The sequence below is a fragment of the Hyaena hyaena genome, unplaced genomic scaffold (assembly GCF_003009895.1).
Source record: "Hyaena hyaena isolate Hyena2069 unplaced genomic scaffold, ASM300989v1 scaffold_100, whole genome shotgun sequence".
Taxonomy (NCBI): Eukaryota; Metazoa; Chordata; class Mammalia; order Carnivora; family Hyaenidae; genus Hyaena; species Hyaena hyaena.
This window is the reverse complement of record NW_024080732.1, coordinates 2,935,206-2,955,560: the sequence shown is the minus strand read 5'-3', so window position 1 is coordinate 2,955,560 and position 20,355 is coordinate 2,935,206. Positions and strand designations below refer to the sequence as shown.

General features: G+C 37.8%; 1 protein-coding gene across 3 annotated transcripts in view; it reads right to left on the bottom strand.

The window, feature by feature from the left end:
• Nucleotides 1-6,115: 6,115 nt before the first annotated feature.
• Nucleotides 6,116-20,355, bottom strand: part of PSD3 (pleckstrin and Sec7 domain containing 3) — a 380,191-nt gene continuing 365,951 nt past the window's right edge. For all 3 annotated transcript variants that reach the window (XM_039235608.1, XM_039235607.1, XM_039235606.1), the window contains exon 13: nucleotides 6,116-11,552. In XM_039235608.1, the coding sequence (XP_039091539.1) occupies nucleotides 11,337-11,552 (216 nt within the window). In that variant the 3' untranslated portion in view covers nucleotides 6,116-11,336. The remainder of the gene's footprint in view (nucleotides 11,553-20,355) is intronic.

Below are 20,355 nucleotides of genomic sequence, written 5' to 3'. Positions count from 1 at the left end.
TTGGACACTTAACCGACTGAGTCACCCAGGGACCCCAAGAATTTGTATTTCTAACAAATTCTCAGGAGATGCTGCTAGTGCTGCGTAAGGGATCACTTTGGGAACTGCCCCACAGCTTGCTTCTCAAGCTTTAATGTGCCTCTGAGAAGGTAATTTAAACTCAGAATCCTGGTAATTTACCAGGTCTAGGAAAGGGCCTAAGATTATATTTTTCCCACAAGGCCCAAGGAAATGTTACTAAGTTGCTAAATTCCAAGGAAATGGTTCCCAAGCCCTGGTGTGTGTTAGAATCTCCCGGGGAACATCTAAAATTTCCACACTCCAGATCATTTCATTCAGAATTCTATGGGTGGGATCCAGAGCATGTAGAGCTTTTATGAAAGGACTATTTTTACTGCCATTTCCTCCCTGATGACATACATATTCTTGTGAGTGGAGTCGCTGCTTCTCAAAACTAAGGCTGACAAGAAAGGTTAGTGTTAGCCCTGACTTCTGTAGATTATGAGAAAAGGTGTTGAGGTTTAAAATGTTGAAGATCTAAAGAGATGGAACCTGATGTAGGCTTTTTCTCATCTGTAAAATGGGGAAAATAATAGAGCTATATCATAGAATTTCATAAGGATTAAGTGAGAGGATCCATGTTAAGTAGCCATTACAGTGCCAGGCAACCTAAGTACTCAGTTATTACAATCCAACTACCCCCTGAGGTTTCTCTTATTTCTCAATATTGTAGCCTCCCACATGGGTGCCAGATCACATCTGACTTTGTGTGTTGTGGCCACCTTTTTGTGGAAAGCTCTCCCTTCTAGTAAGTTCTTGTAGGTTTCAATAACCACTCCTAATTAAACACCTTCGATTGCTAAAGCACAGTCTTTATCCCCCTTCCACATAGGACTTAACTTTTAAAACCAATATTCTTTAGTTCTGCCATGGTTAACCATCCGTGGTTCATGTGTTTCTACATTTCTCTCATTATATTGTTCATGTTTTTGTTTTTTTGCCATCTTGACTATTAATTTTGCATACTCTCTGGTTTGTTTCCATCTCAAGTCTCAAGGCAGCTTCTCTGGCTGTAGTCTCATTAGCGTAGAGCAGTGTGCTTCATCTTCCTGGGATGACACCAGTGTTTTTGGTAGCTACATCACTCTGTTCACATAATTGGGTTAAAGCTGGAGGCTTTCTTTCCTATTTGCTTGTGATGCTATGCAACACCAGATCCCAGCTTGACCTTGTAAAGTTTTTTTTTTTTTTAATAACCAAAGTATAAAATCTTATGCTCTTACATTTTAACATTTCACATTGTTAATTTGTCCCTTTCTCGGCCTGGCGAGATTTTTTTTTTTTTAATCCTGATTCTGTCTTTAGTAAAATCATTCTCTCCCGGCTTATGACATACACATTTTTAATAAACACATTTTTTTTTTATAGTTTTAGTCAAGTTATTAATTGAAATGTTGGTCAGATGGAGCCAAAAGGTGAGCTTTGCAGCAGAACACTAGACATGCTCTTCCAGGGTGATGAATATTCTTTAATTAGCACCACTCAAGTGGTGACACACCCACCGACATTGATATTTCACCACTTAGCCCAGACATATTAAAGACCACATTTAATTCTTTGTTATGGCTCATATATTTTGTCTACTATTTTCTGATCTACTTAATCTTACAAAATAGGAAGTACACATAGTCTGAAATGGTTTGTTCTTGAGAAGCCATGCTGACTTCCAGTAATGTTGCATCCTTATCATTCACTCTGTAATTATGTCCAGAATTAATATCAAGCTCACTAGTCTACAGCATCCAGCACTTACACTCTTCTCTAATATTAGAAAGATATATGCCAGTCTTCAGGGTTTTCTGTGGCTTACAATTTCTCAATAAAAATTGGGTGATTCGGCAGTCTCATTGGTAAATCTCACAATATCAGTGGAATAGAGTTAATGTAGAGGTGAGACATTATTTAGGGATGATAGTATTTTCATTATTATCTTTATTTCTCCTGGATTTTAGTTTCTTCTCTGAGGTTTCATCTTTTAATATTAATTTGTGCAACAGAATATGACAAGATAGACAAAACTCCTAGCTCCAGAGGACAGAAAACTGGGCAATGAGGATTCATATTTGTCCAAATTGTGACATAACTGACATAACATTATATTAGTTTCAGATGTACAATATGATTCAATATTTATGTAAGAGGATTCACGTTTGAGAGTCATGGAGGGGGATTTTAGTGGAAGCCACAGGGTGCTGAAGGACTGATCTCCCCCTTCCTCTCCACTCCAAGATATTTATTTCTTTGAGATTTACACATAATAGCAGTTTTCATCTCTGCCAGGCAGCAGTTTCATTTGTTATCAGCTATCTTGCTTCAAAAAGCCCAAATCCCCAAACATAAAACATCCTCTCAAATATTCACAAGTTAGGTGATTAGGGTGGAATTTTATTTTTTCATTTTCCAAGTCAACAGATTGTTATTTTTAACATTAAGTTGGGTTATGAGAACACAGATATATACACTAGGCACCATAAAGCATGAACAGCATTTGCATTTTAGAGCAATAATTATCTTCAGTCCCTTTATCTTGATAAAAAGTGTTAGAATATGGGAATGCAAATAAATTCTTGAAATTACTACAAAAAGTTTTGTTCTTTCCCTGCTTAAATCCCCCTGATGAAGACAGTAGGCCTCCTAAGTCTCATCAACAGCTTTGTGTAAACACGTTTTCCCAGAAGTCAGTGGAGGTGAGTCAGAGTTAACAATTTTTACTTTCTTACCACCTTAATCAAGTACCTTGGTGAAATCTCTCACTGGGGGCTTGTGGTTGTCTTTTTAATGCAAGAGGAGGTTTGGTGTGTTGTTTTTTTAAAGGCATTATATACAGTTGCTTAAATAAGCAAATAAAAATATCCTTCTAAATGATTGAAACTTGTTAGATTTATTTCTTTCTAAAGTTTATACATTTACATATATCATATACATATTTTAAGTCCTTCACTATTTCACATGATTTCTATTACATAAAATCCACTTTAAATCCAACAGGTTTTGTTGTTATAAAACAACAAATTATCCCCAGCTTATAAAAACACAGGAACAGTTATATTCATGAACATTTACACAATAGGGAAGAGTACTCTCTATATATCACAGCGTCTATACATATCAGGTGACTCGCTTGTCTGTCTACACGGTTTTTAGGTTACTTCAACAACAAACAGGGTAATATTTATATACAACTATTTTAATAAAAAATAAAGCAATTGTAAAGTGTAAACTTAATTTTCAAAATATTCTCTAAACACCTTAGCGATACCCACATAAATTACTGTTCCAAAACAAAGATGACCACCATAAATGCCGTAATTTTATAGGAGATGGCATTTCTTCAGTCTGGTGGGTGATAAGGAGGAACAGGTTCCCAGTACACAATTCAGTCCCACTAGCTTACCTAAGTCTGCTAATGCTGACAGTTTGGCTACTGAAAAGGAGTAGGCTGCTATTTTGTTACTAATTACTTTCACAATTTGCAGGGAGATATGGCACCTGGATTGCAACGAAACTGCAATGATTGGTGGAGAGAACTTTGAAGGTAAAGGAATGTTCCACACTGCTAAATAGTTTGAGTCACAGTAAATATAACCCAGTTACTAGGCTGGAAAAGTTAAAAGCTTGTTTATACTAAAGGATACAAACTACCACCCTTCTGCCTGTCTACAGTAATCAAGGTTGACAGTATTGCTTCTCCACGTGTGTAAATTTTTGTTCTGGAAATGGGCTTCTAAAACTTGAGGTAGAAGAGAATGCAGGGAGGCCTTTAGGCCTTTACCCAACAGCTCTCATCTGAACTGAGCAGAAATGCTAAGCAATAAGCTTAGTGTTTTTTGACCCTTCCCACAGAACTGAAACATTATCCATTTCCAGAAATCTGGGTGCAGAGGCAAAGATATCATCCATCCCTTGGTTAGACTAACTCAATGTGCCAACCTGTTTCTTGCAAAGGCAAAATATATGGTCTTGGCTTCAGTCAGAGAGCTTTTGAAATACCTCTGTCATGTGTCACCCTCAGTGACCCAGTCACTCTCAGAGCTGATATCTTTCCTCAGCAGGGTCAACCCATTAGAACTGCTGGATTCCTAAAGCTGGGAAACAGCGTTGAAACCCAGGATGTGTTTACTGCTCAGTAGAAGCCCAAGTGGAGTAGAAGGCCAGAAGAGAAGCTCCTCTTTGCAAAGAGAATACATTATCACCCTCTGCAGTGCCCCGGTATTCAGGGGTCAGAGCAAGGAGCCTCAGACCTACAGTACTGTCCTGAACTGAGCTTTCTGGCTAGGACCCTCCTGGGAGTGTTTAAAGACTTATCTATGCAAGCTCACACGGAAACGGTCAGTGAAACCCTAAATTTCTCTCCATTAACCACCATTTTCAGGAATTGAAGTTAAGGTGCATGTAGTAACACTATTAGTGAGAATTTAGCTCTTTACCCTGCATTGCGAAATATATTTTAGCTGGGTTCCTTCTCATCTCCATCTTCACTGTCACTGCTAATGGAAAAGTGCTTAACTGTTCAGCATACTTTAATCTGAACTTTCTTACCAGTACAGCTCGAAGGGGAGTGTGGACAATTCATACCAATACTCCTAGAATGTTTTGTTCCTTCTCCATTTGTGCTCCTTTCTCAAAGTAATAATCTCCAGAGCAAGCAGCAATGCCACCCTGGAAAATAGTGAACAACAGCCTTCTGAATGTCCTTATGCTACTACAGGATCGTGGAGAATTGCTATTTGTGAATTATAAGACAGCCTTCAATTTGGTGGATGTGATGTGAATCCCCTCATATATTTGTTGAAAATGCAATACTTCTCAAAGTCAGACACTAGAACTCAAACTCCTCCCTAGCCCTTAGAAAACATTCCTGTGATGCAGTTTCCACTCCTTTCATTCATCACCTCTTTTACATTCTGGCCCTTTGTGTCTTAAGTTTGTATAACTTAAAACATTCACTATGTGTACATGTGTGCAAGCATATGTACACATGTGAGAGGCCCAGATATGTGAAACTTTCCCCTTACACACCTAAGGGGACAGTAATAAACTGGTTCTGAATCTCTCAGGAGCGGACGACTGACCACATATACGTCTACCCTAAATGGAAGGCAACCAGCTTACACACTCCTCTCCAAAACCCTCTGACTTCAATTTGGTCTAATTAGTCTTGTTCCTATAGCTTAAAAAAGTATCCTAATGGCATTAAAAATCAATGTGCATATATACTCTGATACAGTGTATATTACTGTCCATGCCAAATGGTTACTTGGCTTTATAACCTACATGGCTTTAGATTAAAAGTTCAAACATTTTAAATGATTAAGGCCCAAAATGAAACTTTATTTTTGCTACTCCTTTTGTATATGCTTTCTGAATCAAATGAATGTTTTTGCAAATCACTATAATTTTTAGAAAGAAATACACTCTTGCAGAACAAAGACCCTGCTGATCAGTCACAGAGTCAATTCACTGCACGTCAAGAACAAATTAGGAAATATGATATATTTGCAAAAAGTTTGAGACTGTAGAGTTAGTAAAAAAATTCCAATGTAATTACCAACACACTACTTGCAGCCTAGAGCTGAAGATTAGTCTTTCATTCCACAACTCCAATTCTCTGAATCAGATATGAAGAATAGGAGACCGTATGTTTAAAAATATACTGCACTCAACCACTCACTCAAAAACACTCAGTTGCTGCTTTAAATATAACAAACATGCTGGATAATACATATTTAATCCCTTATTATCTATTTACACATTGTGAGATAAGCAGTAAGCTCAAACAACTAAGGCCAGTGGCTCTTTGGGGAGAGGCAGGAAGAGACCTAAGTATAAAAATATTAAGTAAAGATTTAACCTAGTCTATCACCTGCCCTAAAATTCTTTCACTTGTGACACTAGATGCTAATTTGTACAACTGCAAACCTAGAATATAGTACCTGATCTTGGGAAGCCCTGATATACTTTAGCAATGTAATATTCTTTAAAGTAAAGAAGGTAAGGAGGTGGTGCTAGAAGGGTCGTTCCATCTACTGTAAAATAGACACAGGCACAAAAATGATACTGTGGGCACTTATTTAATTCTTCTGAAAGCTCTATTTCTCTGGACTAATTACAACAATAAAGAAGGTGTGCTTTAAAGCATCACATTTTGTAATAAGCCCAAAATTGTCAGTTTGATTTTACAGTTAAGTGCTCAGAATACCGAAGTTGTTAAGACTGCATAGGATGCCTATTTTTTTTCTTTCTGTAGATCTCAAGTTATCATGAGCTACTTCCTTAGTATTGTACACAGTACACTGAAATAGTTTCACAAAGTTAGTTCAGGGTCATTTTCGCCCTGGTGGTTCAAAGATCAAAGATGGAGTTTTCTAACATAAAATCTTATTAAAAATCTAATCAAAATATCATTTTAAGTTTAATAAAACAGTACCACTATATATACTTTCAATAACTGCATTATATAATCAATCCTATGAGGTTTTTACTTGCTTTTAGTATCACACTGGATATTAAAAATAAATTTGATATACATACACCATACACTGATATACAGTCTACACATTGATACATATACATATACATACATACAACTATAAATACCCACAATACAACATTGGCAAATGACAGAAAGCATTTTTTTGATGTCTGACAAACTATCTATATGAATATTCTCCAAAAGCCTGCAATACTACAGATACACACATAAATTACAAAGAATGAGCCAAGGACATTTAAGGAAACTGTATATACAATTACCTAACTTGCAATATTTTCTTGCTGTTGCATTCAAGTCAACAAACTGTCATGCAGATTCAAGTATTTACTGACATCCTCTCTATGAAGATATTCTCTTTGCATGCAATGGGCATTAAGTTCTAAGCAGAATGCTACCCTGTTGGGTTTTGAATACTATAGATACAAAAGGAGAATGGCAATGACTTTGGACTTTAGTTCCCCTTTTAAAAGTGAGACATTGAAAAGGAATCTGAAAGGAAAAGCAATGACAAAGCACCTCCCTATCAATTGCCGGGATTATTTTGTGGTGAACTATTGGTGTTTAACGTCCTCTAAGTCACTTGATAGTATTAAATGTCCAAAGGCTGATGGAGATATGCCTTGACCTGAGGCAGACTAGTGGCCTGACCTGGCCTGGGAGAAGAGACAGCCAGAAAGCTTTGGAGCAAGGTATACCCAGAAGCTCATCTGCCTACAAAGCGACTGATCTTTTTTTCTTGTCATAGTAACTTAGATGCTGAGAAAAGCAGATGCTATTTTAACCCAAAGTCACACTATTATTCACTAACTAAACTGTACTTTTAACAAGTCTTAGGATACCACTTTGGTTCTTTGTTTAATAGCGTTAATTTTACAACTGGAAAAAATTGTCATTTGAAAAGTAAAGAGATTATTCACTGCTGAAATTAAGGAAGGTGGCTACCAACGTTCTGTAAACTTAATTAAGTCCCTAGGAGCTAAAGTAAAGAAATTTGGACCTACAAGAATAAGAAACTCCCTGTGATATCTGGCTTTAAAAAACCTTAACTTGGAGGCAACTGGCTGGTTTAGTTGGTGGAGCATGCAACTCTTGATCTCTGGATCGTTAAGTTTGAGCCCCATGTTGGTTGTAGAGATTACTTAGAAATAAAATCTAAAAAAGAAAAAAAGGCTTTACTGATGACTACAAGAAAAAATGCCAAAGGAATTAAAATTGCAATGAAAATTAACTATATCCAAGAAAGTCTTGCTAGTAAGAATATAGAGAAGCTTCTTAAAGGTCAATTTTCTTTCCATGATCTATGATTAGGGGTAAAGGCAGAGAAGAAGTACAATTCATAGAGAAATCAGTCCCTGCCTTACCTAAGAAAAGCTTCTCAAGCTCTTTATATCAGAGGGAGTAAGAGGCAAGGGCCAGCAAAAAACTCCATAACTTTGTGCTTAGGCAGCAAAGGGCCTCCTTCACTGCTGGTTATATAAATTCTTCTCCAGCCTCAGATGTTCTGTGGTTTGGCCACAGGGTGAAATACAAACTCAAGAGACCACCTCTAGCTTGGCCTTGGAAAGCCAGCCAATTTTCCTTTTCCAGAATGAATTCTCTCATATCACTTCTGACTGAGGACAGAAGTCCTCATCTTCTGAATTAGGATAACAGAGAAGTATAGAGGGTCTTGCACAGTTGCTTTCTACCTTCCTTACCAAAGAGCAATAGGAACTACAGTTCTACCAGAGGACTCTCTAACATGTTGGTTTTACTTGAGATTAATTAAAATACATGGAAGTATTGCTTGGTTTAACTAGGCATTGCTAAGAGTTACCAAAATGTTTCTAAAAAGCACACTTCAAACAATGGGTATGGCCTGGCAATAAAATGAGGACTCTGCATGCTAGTAATTAAGTTTTGATTGCTAACAAGGGATTTCTGAGACCTCCTGTGAAAGTTAAAAAAAAAAAAAAAAAAAAAGACTATCACCAAGGTGTTTTGATGACTATCAAGACTTTTCTATATAAAAAATAATATTAAGTATGTTTATGTGAAGGAGAGTAATCATTTATCACATGGAGAGAAATCCCAAGGCTCCTGGTGCTAAGGTATGGGTGATGAATGGGGATGGGAGGAGGGGGAGTACCTTTAGATGGTAAGGAGGAGGAGAGGTCCCCTGTACTGTGAACTAGGAAGCAAGCTTGGAATAGCTGTGAAAAGAAATGTCTTCAATTTCTTCTGACTTGATACTACAGGAAAGAAATGATCACAAAGAAAAATGTGGTTGGCTATGGGCAAGACTCTTAGAATCTAGTTGAGTCAGGGGCCATTTCCTCCTATTACTGGGCAAACTCTTGGCCTGCGAGGTGCACTGATAACAGAAAGAACAGAGGTATTCTCAACCTATCCCAGGCAGATGGGCAACTTCATGCCAGGGCAATCTGGGATCCTGGCTCACAGAAAAATCTTTTGCAGATGTTTTTAAAAAAGAAACTGTGCAAACACAATATACTGCAGCTTCAAAGTGTCCTTATCATCCATTTATCTATTAGCATATCCAGAAATTCCTGTAGCTAACATTAGTGAGTTGTATAATAGGAATAATGCTATAATGCTGCTGATTCTAACTGAGCATTTTACAACTACTCTAAATGTCAGAAATACTATAGCATGGTACCATTTCATGTCTATTACATACTGTAAGTAAAATACATAGAGACATTCTATATACACAGACACAGTCACACTGTTGACAAACACATTCAAGCCAGTCAGGGATGTTTATTTTTCTTTAGTTACTGAAGTTCAGAGATGACATGGCTAGGTATTTTTCTCTTGCTTGGTATAAATATATTATGTAGAAAACAAACAAAGCTAATTATTTGGATTCAAGGATAAAAGAAGATTCCTTTGTGCAAATCTTGGATTTGGTCAGAAGCTGCAAAAATGAATCAGGTGCAACAGGGCCGTATTGGTAATTACCTTGTTTTTCAGTTTTGACACAAAAATTTAATCACTGCCTTTACATAAACAAGACAGTGGGTTAGAATGAGTTTTTCAAAGGTGTGGTAAAATACTTCTCACAAAAGCAAGCAACTACAACCTTCAAGCAGGGTTTCTCTTTTTTGGGCACTAGCAAATATGGACATTTATATAGGTAAAGTAAATGTTAATAAATAATATTATAATTAAATGCTGGTACATCAGAACAATATACTACTAGAAACCACCATGGTTTAATAGCAGATTTTCTCTAAATCACTGGAACCATGCTATTCTTGCAGAGTCCCTGATTCTTTGGTCATAGTACCTTTAACTAATAAACTGATTAGAACTAGAGCAAATATGTGTGGGAGGTGAAAGAGTATTCAGAATGATTCCATTAGTTCTAAAGTCGTGGAGATTATAGTTTTAAGGATCACAAACTTTCAAGGTTTAAAAATCAGAAAGTCCTAACTCAGAGAGGGTTCAGTTTTCACTTTTTCTTCCTGTACAAGAGAATGTGTTGTCACCCTAAATTTCAAAGGGACCAGCACTGGAACAAATTCCTGACTGTAACTATTCTGAGTAGATAGAAAATACTGATTTAAAATTAGGTACTTATTTTTAGGAGAAAGTTCAGTAGCAGCAGAGTGAACTGGCTATCAAAGAAACCTAGATAAGAATAATCTAACTCTGCATATACAACCAGTAGATTCCTCAGTTTTCCAGCCACAATTCATTTAGACATTATTACTTTCAGATTTATTTGAAAGAATCAATATTCATCTCATTGCTGAACGACTGCAGTTACTGTTTACTCTTACTTTGGTTAAAAAAAAACAAAAGGGGTTCCATTTGCAACATTATTTTGTTAGGAAGATCCCAATATTTTTACAACCAGGAGATAATACCATGCTTATATATATAAGAACCTAATTCCTGAATGGCAGGGTACTGATGGACAGAGATGATTCTGGATTCCTAGCCTAGACCCTGAGGGAGTGAGGTAACAATTGCATGCACACCATCCACATGCCTACTGCTGCAGCTCCCCAGGAGTCAATAACTGCCACTACCCTTTAAGAAACAAAATGAACTTGGTGTTATTTTTCCACAACATTCAATGGCAAAAAGATTCCACTTCCTCTTTCCTTCTTTGGCTGAAATGAAATCAACACTTCAAGGAAGCTAATTCACTTCTTTAGTTCTCCAGGCCTCCCATCTTCACACTCCCTTTCCCTGCTTCCAGCAGGGTCAGAACTCAACAGTAAGTGCAAAGATGTATGCATACCTGCATCACAGTGGAGCATTTTGCTTCCCAGAACTGTAATTCTTAATTGAATTTCTTCCAGTGCTCAATTCCACCTCTGTGACTAAGCAATATTTCACATATAAAGGCTTATATTAACTCTGGCTAGAATTTACTCAACTACCAAGTTTGTCCAGTTAAATGTTTCACAATGATTTAAATTTTTTAACCTTAAAAAAGTGTAATAGTTGATTTGAAAATACATAAAACAACAGAGCAGAGTGCAAACAAGAAAAAAAGAAAGTGACACATAATTCATTCTGAAATCACGATCCCTTTCCCCTCACACAAAAAAGGTGCATTAGTCATCAAGTAGCAAAAATCATCAAAGCAAAGTAATCAAGAGCAAAGAGACACAGTACAGAAACTAACAAAACTATACAATAGAAAAGGTTACTAATGCACCACTTAGTCACAGACTTTTTAAAAATATATTCACGGGTTTACCAGAAAGATCTTGAAAAACTCTATTTTGCTCCATGACCAGTACCTCCTGGTCACAGATGGATTCTAAGTAACTTTTTGCTTAATGCTTGGTGTTTCAGGTCGGTGATCTTTCCTCTCTGACACGTTACGCTTGACCTTGGCTGTGACTGGAGATGAATCCGGGTTCAGTGAAGGACTTGAATGTGACTTCTTTAGTCCTGCAGCCTCAATTTCATTGTTACTCAGGAGCTCCTTGCCTCCTTCTTTTAGAATGCTGACATAAATTTCATAACGGGTTTTCTGGAGGGAAAGTCAAAGAATAGTAGTCAGTACTCTATTCATAAATGGATGGAGAAATCATGCTTCCTGAACACTCAGGCAGAAGAATGGTATAAGCTGGCGGAGCTATAACTTCTGGTTTTGGGAAAGTGGTTGGCTCCTATGGCTCAGTGGTATAGTCACTTGAGCTTCCCTCACATGACCTGGGCCTTCACTTCAACCTAGCTTGGATATGGTTGTTTACTCTCATTCCTACTCCCTGTAATTCTACAAAGACTCCACTTGAGGAATCTATCAATGGTGAATCTGGTCTCTGGTTTCCTGCATGAGGACAACACTTTGTAGAAGCTCCTCTGGGTTTCCTGCCATTGCTTTTATGTTAGGATCACCAATTTCTCAAAGCACTATGATTTCTCACAAACTTCAAATTACTTTCTGACGCTTTTCTCAATTGTACAAAATTTTTTTCATCATCAAGTACTTCTTGGGTATCTATTATGATTTAAACAGCTCCTTGATTCTCCTAACTCTGTGGATCTTTGTCTAAAAATAACTGAAAAGAACACTGCAGAGATCTTTTTCTCTAACCTTTATTGGTGCTTTTTTTGGGTTTGTTTTCATCTGGGTCTATAAACTATAGAACTATATAGTATACTATGTACTATATATATGTATATAAGCAAATTACAGACAGTTCTCAGATTCTTGATTTGATGGATTCTAGTCAAAATAAGCCTTTCACCACACTGCTTTGACACATGAAGGATTTATAAGAAAATCTAAAGTATTCTAGTTCCAAATTTTTTTAAATGTTTACTTATTTTTGAGAGAGAGACAGAGCATGTGTGGAGGAGGGGCAGAGAGAGAGGAAGACACAGAATCCGAAGCAGGCTCCAGGCTCCCACCTGTCAGCACACAGGGCGATGTAGGGCTTGAACTCATAAGCTGTCAGATCATGACCTGAGCCGACGTCAGATGCTTAATGGACTGAGCCACCCAGTCGCCCCTAAAGTGTTCTATTTCTAAACAAGATGACATGTCAGTTATAGATTGTCCCAACAAATGCAGGCAAATTCTGTTGTGATTGTAAGTCTCTTAAGGGTTTTCCTGATCAGACTGTGATTTTGTATATCTTAGTTTTAAGTTAATAATTATGAAGTTGAAGCTATTGAGGTCACTCTTTTAAGGTGTGTTGTTCAAAAGTGGGAAAGAGCTGCTAGTAATTAAGCTTGCTCTGGGTTTGGTTAGTATCTATGTGGGGATGTCAAGCTTTGCTTGATGGTGATAACGACGTTTATACGGAATGCTCACGTGCTAATTTCAGGCCAATAATACAATAATCATATATTTCCTCTCTGGATATGAATGAATGAATATCTATCTATCTATCTATCTATCTATCTATCTATCTATCTAGGATGACTACTCTGACAGATACTGTTGGTTTAATCAATCTAAAGGCATTTTCAACCTCCTCAACTCCTATGTTCCTCTCATTACAAAGGTTATTCCCACTATAAAACATGAATGCTTTTGTAGCCCCTCGTGCAGCTAAGATGAGTCATGTGCTAGTCTTGCCAATGAGATGCAATGAGAAGTCTACTGGGGAGCTTCTGGGAAAGTGATTTGGCTTTCTCATAAACGGGCCAGGCTTTAAAGGAAAAGCTGCTGGTGCAAGCCCCCTTTTCTATCTCTTCCTTGATATGTGTGGGATTCTTATAACTGTACCCTGTGAACTGGGGCAGCAGGCATGAAGACAAAAGGACCACATGCTAGCTTGAGGGAAAATGGAAAGAAAGAGCCTTGGTTCTTGAAGATACAATGAGCTGGATCCAACTCCAAGATTCCCTACCACCTCTGAATTTCTTGTTAAGTATGAATAATAAATATCCTTAAGGTTTAAGCCACTAAGGCATTGTCAAATGCAGCTAAAAGCATTACTGATACACATACTAATCTTAATAAAGCAACACGGTGAAAGAATAAAATACTAAGCTTATCTCAGAAAGGTACAAAAGGCTTATGAAGGGCATTTGCTAATAAAAATGTCATCAGTATTACACATCAGTCTGTGCATCAGTGAAATCAGGGGATTGAACCAGACAATATCTAAAGGGCATACTAGTTCTAACATTCTATTCATTCTAAAAATTTATTATTTTAATCTTTCTCTAAACTGCTTGGTGGCAAGGTTAAAGTACAGGAAAGTATTCCCAGTATGAACAACCTTTGGTAAAATTATTTAAAGGCAGTTTAAAAATAGATTTAGAAAACCAGTAGAAGGCATATTATTTCATAAAGCTGGGGCATTTACTTAAAATTTTTTTTTAACATTTATTTTTGAGAGACAGAGTGAAACAGAGCATGAACAGGGGAGGGGCAGGGGGCGGGGCACAGAATCCAAAGCAAGCTCCAGACTCTGAGCTGTCAGCACAGGGCCTGATACAGGGCTTGAACCCATGGATTGTGAGACCATGACCTGAGCCAAAGTTGGATGCTTAACTGACTGAGCCACCCAGATGTCCCCAATTTCATGAACCTGGGCATTTATACACTAAAAGGGGTATGAGAGACAAAGTTTTGAGATGACTTGAAAGAGAACAAAAGGAGAGAAGGTGACAAGACCAATTTTCTACTAGCCTTTGAAGGAAATGATACTACTGGGAAAATTCACCTGAAAAATACACGCATGAAAAACCATTTCAAACACTCAAGCTGCAAAGCTATTGTCCCAATAAATTACATCAATGTGTGAGTCAACAAATAAAAGAGATAGCACTGATGAAAAACAAAGACAAAGCAAAAGCTAAGGATCAAAGAGGATCAGAAAATAAGTGTTCAGTTGTTGCTAAGAGAAATAGGGAAAAGAAAACTGGTATGTATTTATAAACTTCCAAATGGCTGTGCTTGGTTTCGGGTTAAATGGATTTACAAAAACAGAAGCTACTAAACCCAGTGATGCCGCTTTGCTTTTTAACACCAAACCAAATTGTCTTCAAAATATTTTAGAAAACACCTTTCATCTTAGAACTATTCATCGGTACTGGTTTCACCCATATTCTTCTGAGATTACAGATTCATTCAAATATGTAAATCTCTATCTAGATAGAGGCTTGGAGCTAAGAAAAAAGATTGTCTTTGAGTAAAGAAACACAGCTCTATATGAAGCCCTAAAGAGCAATGGGAATGAATGTAACTTTAACAGTCTCAGGGAGGAGTTAAGATAGCAGGGAAGTAGGGGGATGCTGGGCATTCCTTGTTCTTCAAACACAGTTGTATTGAGGTCAGGTAACTTGGAACACCCAGGAAAAGGATCTGCAGACCGGAAGAAGGATCTCCACGGTTGAGGGAGGCAGTGTGGCAGGTGAGAGGTATGTGGAAGTGAATTGGGGGAGAGAAAACGGTGTTGCTACAGAGGGGGAAGAAACCCTTTCCCTGGAGAGACCAAAGGAAAAGAAAATGAGAGAGTTGACAGAGTGTGGTGTTGGGTTCGCACAAGAGGAAAATCTCTCTGGATCACAGATTGGGGAGTAAGAAGTACTGACTGTTGCAGGTTTATTTGCAAACAGCATCTGGAGTGCAAACTCAGAGACTTTGGAAGTACACGACTTCCTCTGGAGCAGAGCTGTGGGGCATGCTCCTGAGGAGAAGGCAGCTGGTCCTAGAGTGCTTAATGTGGTGTAGGGATCTATGGACACCCTGGGAGACAACATTCCCCTTCCTGGAGTACTTTTGGAAGACGGTATGTTGCCTCTCCAAAGACAAAAGACCCTGTAGGCGCAAGCACCAAGACCTCTCATTGGCAGGGGACAGAAGCATACTCAGAGGGCATATACTCTTTATCCTGCTTTTAGCGGTGCTATATTATAGATTCTTTGCACTGTTCAGGTATGGGACTGTTTTCCTGGGACAAGGACATCAAACACTGTGTGGAGAGGCTCTACTCCAGAGGAAGGGAGCAGATCTGCCCGGTGCCACATCCTTTAGGCTTCGGGTTTTGTATCCCAGCCATGTGGCAAAGAAAAAACATAGGAGAGTTGTGGCGCAGGGCAAGCTGACTGCCCTTGCTATTCTGTGAGGGCTACCTAAACAGTGGGAGATGTGAGATCCCTGTCCGGGGATAGAAAATTCCAAGGGACCATTTTTTGCTCAACACCAACATGGTGGCACGTCAGAGAGCAGCACAGCGGCCCCCAGTGTAGGCTGGACCTCCTTATACCAACTCAACCTCCCTGTGCCTGGCAACTGCTTATTAACTGGGACAGGACTGACACGGAGTTAGTGCAGTGGGCCTCTGCTCTAGAAGACCAGCAGAGGCAGCACCCTGTATACACCAAGTATACTAAAAATCAAGTCCTTCAAAAGGATACCTTCAGTTCTGGTGGATTTAGGACCAGATTTATTATTTTTACTTTCTTCTTTTTTTCTTTTGGAATCAGGCTCAGAGTTTCTTTCTTTTTTTTTCCTTCATTTTCTTTCCTCCCTCTCTCTCTTGATGAAGATTGAGATTTTCTTCTTTTTTTTTCCCCCAACCTTTGTTTTTTTTTTTTGGCTCAGCCTTATAGCTTTCTTATTTTTTGGTTTTGTTGCTGTTGTTATTATTCCCTTTCCTTTTCTCTTATTTTAAGGTCAGGATTTTTCCCACTCTTTTCCCAGGATCACATTAACAAACAAATCAAAGCATATCTAGTTAAAGGTCCAAACACTCCACACTGCAAGCAAGGAGGAGCACTGCAGAGGACAGACCACTGGGAAGAACAACCAAAACACAACAGCAGAGTGTACACAGCATACACCAGAAACACTTCCTGAAGTGCCAGGCCCTGGACAGCATATGAACCCTTTTAAGATAGCATTAAACTCAGGTGCAGGAAACATAATAAGCTTTTAAAACATGCCAAAGATAGATAGTTAACCAAAATGACAAGGCAGAGGAATTCCCCTGAAAAGAAAGGTAAACAATAAATCACAGTCAAGGATGTGCCTAAAATAGATATAAGCAATATATCTGAACAGGAATTTAGAACAACAGTCATAAGACTATTCTTGGGCTTGAAAAAAGCATAGGAGACACCAGAAAAACCTCATACTGCAGAGATCAAAGATCCAAAAACTAGTCAGGATGAAATAAAAAAGTGCTATAATTGAGACGCAAAACCAACTGGATAGAGTCACAAATAGGGATGAAGAAACAGAGGAGAGAATAGGTGATATAAAAGGTAAAATTATGAAAATAATGAAGCTGCAAAAAAGAAGGACAGAAATCTATTAGATCATGAGGGAAGACTTAGAGAATTTATTGATTCCATGAAACAAAACAAAATTTGTATCATAAAAGTCCCAGAAGAAGAGTGAGAAAATGGTACAGAAGGTTTATTTTAACAAATTATAGCTGAGAACTTCCCTAATCTGGGGAAAGAAACAGGCATTCAAGTCCAAAAGGCATAAAGAACTCCCCTCAAAATCAACAGAAACAGGTCAACACCACCACATATCATAGTGAAACTTGTAAAATACAAAGATAAAGAGAGAATTCTGAAACCATTCAATGTGCTGAATGGGAAAAATATGTAGCCAAGAATTCTTTATACAGCAAGCCTGTCATTCAGAATAGAAAAGATTTCACAGACAACCAAAAAGTAAAGGAGTTCTTGACCACTAAACCAGCCCTGCAAGAAATTTAAGGGGGGCTTTTCACTGGAGAAAACAAAACAAACAAACAGACAAAAACCAAAAGAGAAGAGGAAGACAAAGCAACAAAGGCCACAAAGGACCAGACGACATCACCAGAAACACCAATTCTACAGGTAAAACAAAGGCACTAATACATATCTTTCATTAATCACTCTGAATGTAAATAACTAAATGTTCCAATCAAAAGATATAGAGTATCAGAATGGATAAAAACACAAGATCTGGGCATCTGGATGGCTCAGTTGGTTAACTGTCTGACTTCCACACAGGTCATGATCTCATGGTCCATGAGTTCAAGCTCCATGTCAGATTCTGCACTGATGGTGTGAAGCCCGCTTAGAATTCTCTCTCTCTCTCTCTCTCTGTGTGTGTGTGTGTGTGTGTGTGTGTGTGTGTGTCCCTCTGCAACTTGCGCTCACTCTCAAAATAAACTTTAAACCTCTCCTGAAGTATCAGAGACTCATTTTGGACCCAAAGACACATGCAGATTGAAAGTGAGGGGATGGGGAACCATCTATCATGCTAATGGATGTCTACAGAAAGCTGGAGTAGTCATAGTTATATTAGACAAACTAGATTTTGAAACAAGACTGTGATAAGAGAGGAAGTGGGCATTATTCATAATTAAGGGGTCCATCCATTAAGAGAATCTAATGATTGTAAATACTTATGCCCCTAACCCAAATATACAAATCAATTAATCACAAATATAAAGTAACTCATTGATAAAAATACGATAATAGCAGGGGATATTAATAGCAAACAGCAATGGACAGATTAAGCAGAAAATCAACAAGGAAACAATGGGTTTGAAAGACACACTGTACCAGACAAACTTAACAGATATATTCAGAACATTTCATCCTAAAGCAGAATATACAATCTTCTTGAGTACACATGGAACATTCTCCAGAATAGATCACACGCTGGGTCACAACTCAGCCCTCAACAAAAAGACTGAGATCAGACCATATCTATTTTCACATTACAACAGTATGAAACTTGAGATCAACCACAAGAAAAAACTTGGAAAGTCCTCAAATACATGGAGGTTAAAGAACATCCTATTAAAGAATGAAAAGGTTAACCCAGAAATTAAAGAAAAAAAAATACACGGAAGCCAATGAAAATGAAAACACATCAGTCCAAAACCTTTGGGATGCAGCAAAGGCAGTCCTAAGAGTAAAGTACATTGCAATTCAGGCCTATCTTAAGAAGCAAGAAAGGTCCCAAAGGCACAACCTAACCTTATATCTAAAGGAACTAGAAAAGAAGCAGAAAATAAAGCCTAACTCCAGCAGAAGAAGGGAAATAATAAAGCAGAAACAGATGATATAGAAACAGAAAAAAACTACAGAACAGATCAATGAAACTAAATGCTGGTTCCTTGAAAGAATAACAAAATTGATAACCCCTAGCCAAACTTATCAAAGAGAGATGACCCAAATAGATAAAATTGTGAATGAAAGAGGTGAGATCACAACCAACACCACAGGCGTACAATTAGAAGAGAATACTATGAAAAATTATATGCCAACAAACTGGTTAATCTAGAAGAAATGGACAAATTTGTAGACACTCATACAGTACCAAAACTGAAACAGGAAGAAAGAGAAAATTTGAACAGACCGATAACCAGCAAAGAAATTAAAGCAGTTTTCAACAAACTCCAAACAAAGAGTCCTGGGCCAGATGTCATCCTAAGGAAATCCTACCAGACATTTAAAGAAGAGTTAATACTTATTCTTCTCAAACTATTCCATAAAATAGCAATGGAAGGAAAGCTTGCAAACTCCCTCTGCGAAGCCAGCATTACCAAATCACTGATTCCAAAACCAAGGACTCTACTCAAAAGGAGAATTACAGGCCAATATCCCTGATGAACCCGGATGCAAAAATTCTCAATAAGATACTAGCATATTGAATTCAACAGTACATTAAAAGAATTACTCACCATGATCAAGTGGGATTTATTAATGGCCTCAGGGCTGGTTCAATACTCTCAAATCAATCAGTGTGATAGACAACATTAGTTGGAGAAAGGACCTTATGATCCTCTCAAAAGATCCAGGAAAAGCATTTGACAAAATACAGCAACTACTCTTGATAGATGCCCTCAACAAAGTAGGGGTAGATGGTACATATCTCAACATCATAAAGGCCATATACGAAAGAACTATCAACCTCAATAGGGAAGAACTTAAAGCCCTTCTCCTACAGTCAGGAACAAGACAAGAATGCCCAGTTTCATTATTACTATTTAACATAGTATTAGAAGTCTTTGCCTCAGCAATCAGACACCAAAAATAAATAAAGGGCGTACAGATTGGCAAGGAAGAGTCAGACACTCTGTATTTGCAGATGACATGATACTCTATGTAGAAAGCTTGAAAGACTCCACCAAAAACATGCTAGAACTAATACATGAATTCAGCTAAGTCACAGGATATAAAATCACAACATGTAGAAATCTGTTACATTTCTTCCTATTTTAAAGAAAGTTTATATATTTATTTTTAGAGAGAGAAATAGAGAGGGAGGGAGGAAGAGAACACAAGCAGGAGAGGGGAAGAAGTAGAGGGAGAGAGAACCCCAAGCAGAGCCTCTGCATTGTCAGTGTGGGGCTGGACACAGGCTCGAACCTACCAATTGTGAGTCAAATTGACCTGAGTCAAAATTAAGAGTTGGACATTTATTTGACTGAGCCATCCAGGTGCCCCAGAAATCTGTTACATTTCTATACAGCAATTATAAAGCAGCAGAAAAAGAAATCAAGGAATCGATCTCATTTTACAATCACACCAAAAACAGTAAGATACCTAGGATAAACCTAACTAAAGAGGTAAAGGATCTGTACTCTGAGAACTATAGAAGACTTATGAAAGATATTGAAGAGGACACAAAGAAATGCAAAAACAGTCTATGCTCATGGATTAGAAGAACAAACATTGTTAAAACGTCCATTCTACCAAAAGCCATCTATATATACATTTAATGCATTCCCTATAAAAAACACTACTAGCAGTCTTCACAGAGCTAGATAAAACAATCCTAAAATTTGTATGGAACTCTGAAAGACCCAGAGTAGCCAAAGCAATCCTGAAGAAGATAAACAAAACTGGAGGCATCA